General features: G+C 39.7%; 1 protein-coding gene across 14 annotated transcripts in view; it reads right to left on the reverse strand.

Annotated features, from left to right (window-relative positions):
• The window catches only part of EPB41 (erythrocyte membrane protein band 4.1), a 145,036-nt gene that overhangs the window by 54,955 nt on the left and 78,040 nt on the right, over nt 1–12,041 (reverse strand). For all 14 annotated transcript variants that reach the window (XM_080921123.1, XM_080921122.1, XM_080921119.1 and 11 more), the window contains exons 6-7: nt 6,603–6,678; nt 5,246–5,464 (exon numbers count right to left, since the gene is read on the reverse strand). In XM_080921123.1, the coding sequence (XP_080777249.1) occupies nt 5,246–5,464; nt 6,603–6,678 (295 nt within the window). The remainder of the gene's footprint in view (nt 1–5,245; nt 5,465–6,602; nt 6,679–12,041) is intronic.

The following is a 12,041-nucleotide window of genomic DNA, read 5'->3' on the forward strand; positions in this document are numbered from 1 at the left end:
TTTATTAATTGAAATGAAAGCAAAGGGGGGTGAGGAGACTGATCGGCAATTTTCACAATTATGTATATCTCTCTAGTAAGGTTATTTTTAGTTATTTTATGTTTTTTGATGTTCCTACTCTTATGTTGATAAACAGGTCCAGATCACCGGCAGGTTAGAAATCAGTAAGAGGCAGCAGGTTCAAGTCACATTCTGTGGACCAGAACCCTGATTCCTGCCTCTAGAGTCACATCTACATCTCCTTTAGCCTCCCCTATGAGGTGAGAATCATAATAACATCTATTTGTACATCATATGAAAAACAATGAGCATTTGTGGCTTTTTAGTGAATACATGAAATGTGATTATCAAGATCAAACTAGAAAATGGTTGTGAAACTGCTTTGTAAACTATAAATGTTTATTACTATTGAAATTTTAGTTTTCTAATAGTTCAGTGGTCCATCTACACACGGGTCATAAAACAAAATTACAAAAACTAATGTGGAGATAGCCATAGTGGCACACAACTGTAATTCTAGAACTTGGGAGATGGGAACAGGAGGAAAGCCTTAGGATACATGAGATGCTGTCTCAACCCCTACCCTCATGAGAAAAGGGAGGTGCATCTCCATGAGCTCAAGGTCAGCTTGTGGTCCAAGCCAAGCAAGGCCATGCCATGAGGATGAGGGTGTGGAGGGGTGGTAGCTCACTTAAATTCAAGCACAATTTAAAAGCATTAAATAAAACATAGAACAGGGGCCTTCTCCAAGGGCCGGGGAGATGACTCATTGCTTGTTGTACAAGCATCTGGACATAAACTCAAATTCCCTGCACCTTCAGAAAAAGCCAGGCATGGCAGTGGATGCTTATAATGCCCGTGCTGAAGAGTCAGAGAAAGGAGGATCCCAGTCTTCCTGACAGTTACTGTAGCCAACCAGTGAGCTCCAGATTCAGTGAGACAGCCTGACTCAAAAAATAAGGCCGAATGCTGGAGAAACTTGCAGATATGGCGCAGTGGTTACAAGTATTTACTGGGCAAGCATGAAGACCAGAGCTCAGATCTAAGCACACATGTAAAGAAAAGCAAGAGGTCATTCCACTCATACCCATAACCCCAGTACTGAGTGGGGCAGAGGCGGGAGGCTTGTTGGGGCTTGCTGCCTGCCAGCCCAGTTAAAAGAAATATGAGCCGTAGACTCAGTGAGAGACCTCTGTTCCTCAAAGGAACAAAGTGGGAGATGATGAAGGAAGTCACAAGATGCCCACACAAAGGCATCTTAAACACACACACACACACACACACACACACATTCGCACGCGTGTGATAAGGTAGAAAAATAGAGGACATCCATGTTACTCTCCAGGTTCCACACACTCTTGTATCTTCATGCATCACACACACACAATTAAAATGTTTTCCCCGTATTCATTCTTCAACCTTAAGGGACATCAATTTGAATATATATATATTCATATTACATATCTAGGTAAGTGTGCTTCAGAGGATGTAAAAAGAGATGCTCAAACCTTCATTCTTAATACTATTGATTCTTGAAGTTTGATGCTTTTTATGTTACTTTGGATTGTTTTAAACAATGATGGCTTGTTTGGGGGAGGTGTTTTATTTTGTTTGTTGTCTGTTTTGAGACAGGGTTTCTCTATGTACCCAGGCTGGCCTAAAGCTCAGAGATCCACCTGCCTCTGCCTTCCTGAGTGCTGGAAGTAAAGGAATGCCACTGTGCCCAGAAACAATTAGAATTCTTATATAATGCAAATGATTCTCCTCCAAGCCGTGGTAAATTGCCAATCTATAACCCCAAGTTCCCAATACATTTGTATATACTTCCTACAAATAAGATCATCCTACATTGTGTCAAAACCAGGAAATTAGCCCTGACACATACTGCCTTATAATTCTCAAACCCCGTTCTCCAAGCTCAGAGAGTTGCTACAGAATGATCAAGCTTCAGGGCTTGACCTTGGGTCCTCATGCTTAAAGTACTTAACTGACTGAGCTATCTCCAGTCTAAGAGCAGTTTTTTTAAAGAGCAATGAAATGTGAAATATAAAAACAAGTCAATGAAATGTCTGTGCTGTTGAATTACACATTGAACACAAGTAGTCTGCCTAGTACTTTTAGTGGATCTTTTTACTTGTGTATTATTTTATTTATTTAAGACAAGGGTTTCTCCATGTAGCTCCAGCTGTCCTGAAACTGGTTCTGTAGACCAGGATGATCTCAGACTCAGAGATCTGTCTGGCTCTACCTCCTATGCTGGGACTAAAGGATCGCCTCACCTGGCCAGCATTATTTTAAAAGATTATATATTTCATATACTCATTGGCTGAGTTAATCCATCCAAATTCTGGCACACTGCAGCGTATAGCACATTTTTTTTAAACCACATTCATTAAACACACTACTAATTTCAGCTGGGCATTGGTGGTGTGCTCATAATGCCTACACTGAGAAGGTGGAGGCAGGAGGATCAAGACTGCAGATGCATACTGGTGAAGAATATAAAAGGAAGGCAGGGTGGGGGACAGAGCGAGGGAGGGAGGTTATTTTCTGTTTCGTTTTAATCCAATTGTTTACATAAATGTATGCCAGAGCACACATATGGGGGTCAGAGGACAACTCGCAGGAATTGGTCATCTCCTTCTACCACATGGGCTCTGGGGACTGAAGTCAGGTTTATCTAGTTTGGTAGCAAATATTTTTGCCCACTGAACCATCTCACAGGTCCCTGAAAGAAAATTCTTAAATGAATCGACCTTTTTGTTTATTTTCAATTTACACGTGTCTGTGTGTTTGTTTGCACGAGTACACTGATGCTCACACGTGAAGATACAAGTGACCCCTTTTATGCTCTCCACCTTACTTTTTGAGGCTGGGTCTCTTCACTGAACCTGGAGCTTCCTGACTGATCGTGGGGATCCTCCTGTCTCCACTTCCCAGTGCTGGGGTTATGGGTACTTGCTTTGCATACTGGTGAAGAATGTGGCTACTAGTACAGTTTTGTGCCTTAATTTTCACTTCACCTGCTCTGACACAGGGAAATGATTCTGAGCTCAGAGATCTCTTGAGATCTTGAGAAGCAAGAGTCAAGCATTAGATGAAAGACTTTACAAAGCCTTCCAAAGCAGAACTCTACTGTGACTGAATAACTATTCAGTGTCATCAGAAGCTGGGTGGTGGGGAGACTCACTTTTAATCTCAGCACTGGGGAGGCAGAGGCATGTGAATCTCTGAGTTCTAGGCCAGCCAGGGCTACACAGAGAAACCCTGACTTGGGGCAGGGGAGGTGTCATCAGAAAGTGTCAGTTGTATATTGGACACCACTATTCGCTTCTGTTCAGTTTCATGGCACTAATACAGTACTTTTTCTATTTTACTCGTTATCAAATGCTTATACAACTAGTAGAGATTTTTAAATTATTAGAAAATAATACTCCCCTCCAATTCTAACTTCTTTCCATTTTTTAAAAAAAGAGAATCTCATGTACCAGGCTGTCTCTTACTTCTGTATGTACGTAAGCATAACCTTGAAAACTTCAGATTCTCCGGCCCTCACCTCCCCAGTGCTGAACTTATCTCCATGGGCACTGGTGACCAAATCCAGGACTTTGTGCAAGCAAGGGAAGTACCCACCGACTAAGCTACATTCCCAACCTTCACCATTGGGATGTTCTATGAAATCAAATTATTTAAATTTACTATTTCTTTTTAGCACTTGCTTTGGATTTATATGTGTATGCACACATAAAATTTTAAAATAAGAATATAAATACTAAAAGTTTACTCAAACACAATGCAATATCATTAAGTTAAAATCATCAACACACTAAAAGGTATTGAGTGGTCTCACACACTGATACCTTAGGACACATAAGACCAACTGTAAAAAGTAAATGTTAAGAGATGAATAGATATATCAGCAGATGATAGCGCACTTGTTGCTCTTGCAGTGGACCCAGGCTTAATTCTCAGCACCAACGGTAGCTTATAGCACTCTGTAAGTCCAGTTCTAGATGACCCAGAACCCTCTGCTGACCTCCAAGGACATAAGACACGCACATAGTACACATACATATATGCAAGCAAAACATTCATACACATAAAATAAAACAAATACCCCTACAAAAGCTTTTTATAAATAACCTCTGGTAGTTCTAATTAGACACACTGATCCCATCAGAGCTGGGTAACTCAGTGTAAACCAATGCCAGATCAGACTAAAGCAGCTTGTGAAATTTAGCTACAGTAAGTCATTCAAATAAAAAAACATAGGGGGGCTGGAGAGATGGCTCAGCGGTTAAGAGCACTGACTGCTCTTCCAGAGGCCCTGAGTTCAATTCCCAGCAACCACATGGTGGCTCACAACCATCTGTAATGAGATCCAGTACCCTCTTCTGGTGTGTCTGAAGACAGCTATAGTGTACTCATATACATAAAGCTAAATATAAAAACATGACTATACGGAGGAAGAAATACGATTGGCGTCACCATAGTGACATGGCAAGATTATATTATATGTTACACACGTTTTCTTTTCTGAACTTATCCATCACCTCATTTCTTCTAAGGTAATAATCTCAATCAGACACTATTTTAAATGCATTATCTAACTAAGTTCATGGGGCCAGGACAAGACACAGGCAACCTGCCTCAAACAAAGGCTAATAAGCCTTGCTCTTGATTGTGTTGTGGCCCCTCCCAATGTTACTAATTATTTTCATAAAATGCAGTAAAGTCGGTGAATCTGATGAAGACTTTCAAAATACGTTCTAGAGTACTATGACCTCTGAATCGCTGTGTGCACAGAACCCAAGTTAGAATCCCATTCTCAAAATCTTAAGGCACCTAACATAGTATACATTTAAAACCTGGAATTAAGGCAATAATAGCAATTTACTGAGCATCTACTGTGTGTAAATTCTTATGCTAAGTAACTCCCACAAAACACATATTATCTCATTTAGTTTTTACCCTACAATGCAATGACCATTACAATGTCTAACAAAAACAAATTTCAATAAGCTTAGAAACAATAAAACAAAAACTTAAACAGAAACAAAAAAAAAATCCATTACTCTGATAAGAAAACTGAGGTTCAGAGGGCTTGAATGACTCTCCCAAAGTTAAACAATAAGGGGAAATAAACTCAGGGTGACTCTTCCTGTGGCAAACAATGAATCAACAACATGTCAAGGATCAAAAATCAAGGCCAAAATAAATACAGAATATCTGGAGACAAGTTCACCTGTATGATTTATGCAATTCCATGACCTTCTCTTCAAGTTCCTTGGTCTGATTTGGAGCCAGTTTAAAATCACTGACATAATCCACGCCATGGAGTTCTGGGTCATAGTCTCCCAGCTCAGACTGGATGGTGTAAGACCCAAGTAGAGCTAAAGTTGCAAAGGAACAGGGCAGACGTCCAGCAACAATGTCCTGCCGAAGCTGAAGACATAAATAGTATCTACATCCAAAAAAGAAAAGATGCAGAAGTCTCAGTAACAACAGAAGAACAGACAGACAAAAAGGAAGGAGGTGGGGCTGGCACCCTGAGGGAGAAGGAGCAGGACTAAAGAAGCAAGACAGGTAATTGTTCAGTAGAGGATAAGCAGCAGTGAATAGTCATTGTAACATTGTTTCTTCCTTTTGTTCGAAATAGTTTCATAAAACAAAAATACTGTAACTATGTTGAACGGAATTGGAAAGCATTTAGAAAAAGAAGAAAGCAGGAGATATCTGAAGGAGGTAAAGAAACTAGTGAGCACATACTATTAAGAACTATACCCATACCATGAAGATGAACATAACAATCAGGGAGAGAGTTGGCATCTCAACTGAGAACAACTATACCGCAAAATAGCCTTAGAAGATGCTACAGGCTTTTAATAAACTTAATAATCAGATTTTAAGAGTTTATTTCACTCCCTCATTTAAACTGTTTCCCTCTACTTTTATTTTGTATATTGGCATTCTACCTGCACATATGCCTCTGTACCCTGTGCATACATTGTCCACGGAGGTCAAGGAGGGTGTTGGATCCCCTGGGACTGGAGGTACAGACAGGTGTGAGCTGTCATGTGAGTTTGGGGAACTGAGTCTGGATCCTCTGGAAGAGCAGCTCATGCTCTCAATCACTGAGCCATTATTAAAAATCAAACAAAGCTAAATTTCTTTTAAAATTCAATGGGTTGTTTTTATGTAAGATTTGTGCTATAAATTAAATGGGCCCAGAAGACAGGTCAGCTTATAAGGATGGACTAAAAAGGAGATAATAATTATCATGAAAATTTGCTTTCTCTAACTCTAAGAGGAAGACAGTAGGAAAGTTTGGCCTTGCCCTCAGAGACTGGTTTAAGAGAAGTCCTGCTCACCACATGGTATAACTGTAGTGTAACCACTTTGTGTAATGTGTAAGCAGGGCTGGCCAATCAAGTTCCAGCCTTCTAGGCTCACTTAGCATTTGCAAGCCTGCTTTGAAGGGGTCAGAAACTTTGTATTTTAGACCAACCATTTAACATTTGTCTTCTGTTCAGAGTAGGGAAATTACCAGAGGTTATAACAAGAATTACAGTTATTTATATAGCTACTGATCAAGTACTTACCTTGTTATATCTTCTGTTAACTGTGCTGGGTCAGGTGGATAAAACTTCACATTAAATGTGAAATTCCAAGGAACACCTATAAAATTAAAGACAGGAATTTTGTTTTTGTTTAAATTTTTGATTGAAAATACTTAGCTTTCTTTCTTTCTTTTTCTTAAATTTTTCAACATTTTCATATTTTGTGCTTAGAAACCAATCAGAAAAGCTAGACTTCTTTTTTTTTTTTTAAACCTTAGCACACAGTCTTGATTACAGTGGATTGGAACCATATAGGCAAAGCAGATGAACGAACAATCCTGCAAGTCTATGTGTTCACAGAAAAGTGAGCCACCAGAGGTCACTGGGTGCTCTTTTATAATTTTAAAAATATTTTTATGTGATATGTCAACATTGTCTGAAATAAAAGCTTGTGTGCACATATGCACACACAGTTAAATGAATGTAAAATAAACAAAAAATTTAAGATAAAATAAATAAGTTCAGCAAAATAATATTATTTGAGGAATCTGAGCAAAGGCTACCTATGAATTTTTATGCTAGTTTCTTAAATTCCTGTAAGTCTGAAATTATGTTAAAATTTTTTTATTAATAACTTCTCTCATTTCTCTCTACATTTCTTTCTTCTCTCTCTCTCTCTCTCTCTCTCTCTCTCTCTCTCTCTCTGTGTGTGTGTGTGTGTGTGTGTGTTTGTACACATGATACTGTATATGCAGCTGCTCATATAGGCCAAAACAGGTTATTGGATCCCCTGAAGCTGAAATTACAAGTGGATATGGGAGCTGGGAATCAAACTTAGGTCCTCTGGAAGAGCAGCAAGTATCCTCAACTGCTAAGCCATCTCTCTCCAGTGCCCTTAGTTAAAGATTTTTTAAATTAATTAAAAAAATTTTTTATGTACACTGGTATTTTGCCTGTGTGTCTATATGAGATAGTCAGACCCGCTGGAACTTGAGTTACAGACAACTGTGAGCCGCCATGTGGGTGCTGGGAATTGAACTCAGGTCCTCTGGAAGAGCAGCCTTAATTCTTAACTGCTGAGCTATCTCTCCAGCCCCCAGCTAATTTTTTTAACAGGACTTTCTGGGGCTCAAGGGATTGCTGGGCAAGTATAAAGACCTAAACTCCAATCTCCAGAACCTAAACTAAAAAGCTTGTCATACTTGCTTGCATGCGGCATAACCCCAGCACTGTGGGGTGGGGATGGGGGTTGAGGCAGAGAGATCACTGGAGCCTGCTGGTGCCTAGCCTCGGTACAGCTTCGGTGACGAGGCTATCTATTAGAATAAGATGGAAAGTGACAGAGCAAGGCCAGACATTTTCCTCTATCCTCTGCTGGCTAGCACCACCCCAACACACATACATGTACATGCACACCACACACACAAGAGTAAGTTTTAAAATGGCTTTCTTCTGAGAGCACAAGTAAAAATGTTTCAAGTGGCTGCAGCCATTTAAAGGAAACACAGTGCCAATCTTGCAAAGGTGAAATGAAACAACTCACATTCTGTTTCCACACATCCTAAGTCAGGATTTTTTTTTTTTTTTTTTTTTTTTTTTTTTTGAGCTGTAGGTCATAATCCACTGCAAACCTTTTTGATGGAGGAGATATCAGCACTTGGAAATATGAAACGGGTATAAAAGAAAGCACCAGGATGCCACTCACATAAGTGGTAGTAATTGTTTGGTGAAGTTTTCTTTCTGATCAGAGTAAGCTACAAAAATGATATTGATGGGCTGGAAAGATGGCTCAGCAGTGAAGAACACTGACTGCTCTTCCAGAGGTCCTGAGTTCAATTCCCAGCAACCACATGGTGGCTCACAACCATCTATAATGTTCTGGTGTGTCTGAAAACAGCCACAGTGTACTCATATAAATAAAAAAAAAATCTTTTTAAAAAAATTATGTTGAGTAAGAAAAGTCACATAACTTATATGACATCCAAAGGTCAAAATAAAGCTACATGTTAATAATAAAAATGCAGAAGTAATTAAAAAAATTCCCCAAAATTCAATGGAATAATTATCACAAAGGTCAAGACCATGGAGACCTTCAGAGATGAAGTGGAGCGGGGGAGGGTACATGAACTAAAGGTTTTTTAAACATATTTGAGTAAGGTACATATAATTTTCTGCATACAGAGAAGGTATAAGTATTTCTCACATATAGACTACCCCTGTGAATTTTCTAAAAGTTTGAAATTATGTTAAAACACACACACACAGAGAGAGAGAGAGAGAGAGAGAGAGAGAGAAGAGAGAGAGAGAGAGTGTGTGTGTGTGTGTGTGTGTGTGTACACAAGCACGTGAACCATGTGTGCAGTTGCTTACAGAAGCCAGAAGAGGTTACTGGATTTCCTGGTGCTGAAATTACAGGCAGCTCTGAGCTACCTGACTGGCCACAGGACAAAGATGGCTAGGCTGACTCAGCAAGAGAGCCCTCTTCCAGAATAAAAGAAAGCTGGCAAGAGAAAATAAGACATAAGCTCAGAAGATACAAAGGTTGACTCTAAGAAAATTTCAAAATAAAAGGCACCTACTGTTTATGGTAAGCAGGGATGACTCTAAACAAACGCTGAGGGATGGTTTTGTATACTGTGTATTAGGATGCCGATTTCTGTGCCCAGACACTGGCTGGCTGCCGTCCAGATGGGCAGTGTCAATGTTATGTAAAAAATGTTTTCCATCACCTCGGACTGGTTAATAAAGAGCTGAAAGGCCAATTATCTGAGCAGAAGAGAATAATAGGGCAGGACTTGTGATCCCAGTCTCTCTGGTCCCAAGAGAGGGAGAGGAGAGAGAAAGACAAAGAGAGAGAGAGAGAGAGAGAGACAGAGAGAGAGACAGAGAGACAGAGAGACAGAGACACGGAGAGAGGGAGAGAGGGAGAGACAGAGACAGAGAGAGGGAGATAAGAGGTAGACACCACGTGATGGACCAGAATTAGCCATGAGGTCAAGATGATAAAACAGCCATGGGAACACACGTGGAGCAGAGTGATCCAGGGTAAGGCCAGATGGCAAGTAACAGGGCATGTGGCTTGGTGACAGGCAGTACAGCCAAGTTAGAATAGTCCAGAATCTGCATCTTCATGTTTGAAGCTTGTTCATAAAAAATGCCAGGTCTTTTGAGTCTTTTATTCAAAGTGAAAACAGGCTTGAGCCCATGTAGAAACGCCCTACAGTTATTCGGGAACAAAAGGGCCATAAGACACACACACCTCAAGAAATTACATTTATATGAAAAGTATAAAAAGAGACCTGGAAGGATTTCCTCAAGAGAACAACAGAAGAGATGTGACAGAAGAGAAAGCTGAAGAGCTCAACCTCTGTGGTCTAAAGAAACGCTAACACATGCTAACACACATTAACACACACACACACACACACACACACACACACACACACACACCCCCCAAAATAAATAAATAATAAAATATCTATAGACACTTAGCAAGTGCAGAGATATATTCACACATTAAACATGAATATAATAGGAAATTAATAACTTAAGGATTAACTCAAAACACACAGACATGATTGCTTATATATGGTATATATGATATGTGATCTTTTAAAAATAATCAATGAAATATAGATAGATGGAAAAAAGAAAGGAAGGAAAGAAGGAAGAAAGGAGAGAGGGGGAGGGTGGGCAAAAGGTATGGCAATGCTTTGTTACACAGAGAGGAGCTGCCTATTGAAACAGACACACCATGGGTTGTGTTGACATACACTGAGACCTGTCTAGAAGGAAGACAAGAAATTAGTTACCATGGTTGCTTCCAGAAAAAGAAGCTTCGTGACTAAGACAGGGTAGGAAGACTCACCTTGTGCTATTTTTGTCTGCAAGTTTTAATTTCATGCTGTCTGCCTATAGCACTTACTTTTAAAATTAAATTTTAAAAACCATGCACAGCATAATTGCTTTCAGTTTGTTTGTTTTGATATAGGACCTCAAGTAGCTGAAACTTAAGATGTGGAGTCTCAGATATGTGTAAATTTTGAAAGATTCACATCTGCCTAGGAATACCTTGCAGACTATACCAGTTTAATTGATTAGATTTGATGATGCTGACATTTTTCATGGGTGCTACAAAGATGGCTCAGCAGGTGAAGGTGCTCTTCGTACAAACCTGGGTATCTAAACTTGACCCCTGGAACCCATGTATAGGTGGAAGGAGAAACTGACTCCATGAAGCTACTCTCTGACTTCTTCATACATGCACAAGTGCACACACACACACACACATGCATACTCACAATAAATAAAACTACCTATGAGTACACATGAAATATATGATGAAAAGGTTAAAAAAGAAAACATCTTTTAACCCAGAAATATCACTTCCTGACATTATGTACAACTCACTAGAAAAGCTCTCATTAGGAACATGCACTTCCCCAAAGGTAGGTTTCATCATTATTATTTTTAATAGTCTTGCTGTATAGACTTATAGCTTGCTTGTGAAACCTGTCTCAACATAATAAAAGTAGTAATTATAAAATAATAAATTTAAGTTTTTATTAGTGAAGAATGTAGGAAGTTTCCAGTCCAAAAGAAAGTCTTGCATTTTATTTCTATTTTAAGAATGCCAAAACAGGACTAGAGAGATGGCTCAGCAGTTAAGGGCACTGTCTGCTCTTCCAGAGGTCCTGAGTTTAAATCGCAGCAACCACATGGTGGCTCACAACCATCTGTAATGGGATCTGGTGCCTCTTCTGGTATGTCTGAAGACAGCAACAGTGTACTCACATACATAAAAAAATTGTTTTAAAAGAAATTTTTTTAAAGAATGCTAAAACAAAACACTCTAGAAGAGTCAAGTATGAGGTCTAAAGTAAAACATTCCACAGTGACAGCAATGTCTCAAGAAACAAGTGAACAATTCTGCTTGGGTGGCAGAATTAAAATCTGCTACTCAGAGTGAGTGACAACCACTGCATTTCCTGAAAGATTTTTCAAAAGTAGATGAAACTAAAGTTACAGCTAGCTGTCCTTAATCAAGACAAGCCATCTTAATGAGCACCTTGGGTCTCTGGCTGTGAAAGGCCAGTGTACAGATTTTCACCCCAGAACACCAGACTGAGCAGGGCATGCAACAACAAGACGCGCTGAGCTAGAAGAGAAGCCCCATTGCCAGAAAGCCAGTGGCAAACCAGTCCTCCTTCATTTCTCCTTCCTTGTATTTGCAAGGGGACTGCAGACAAATAACCCTCCCTCATCTCAGGGCATGTGCTCTGGGGCCTCCGTGGAAAGCTGAAATCTTGAATAATAATGAACCCTATACATATTTCCCTCATACACACACACACACACACACACACACACACACACACACACACCTCTCAGAGTTGAGAACTTACCTTTTCACCTAAAGAACATACTTGGTAGCTTCTCTTCGGCCTAACCAAATAGCCAACATGACGACTCTTGTTTACT

Source organism: Micromys minutus, assembly GCF_963924665.1.
Source record: "Micromys minutus genome assembly, chromosome: 9".
In the NCBI taxonomy this organism is placed as follows: domain Eukaryota; kingdom Metazoa; phylum Chordata; class Mammalia; order Rodentia; family Muridae; genus Micromys; species Micromys minutus.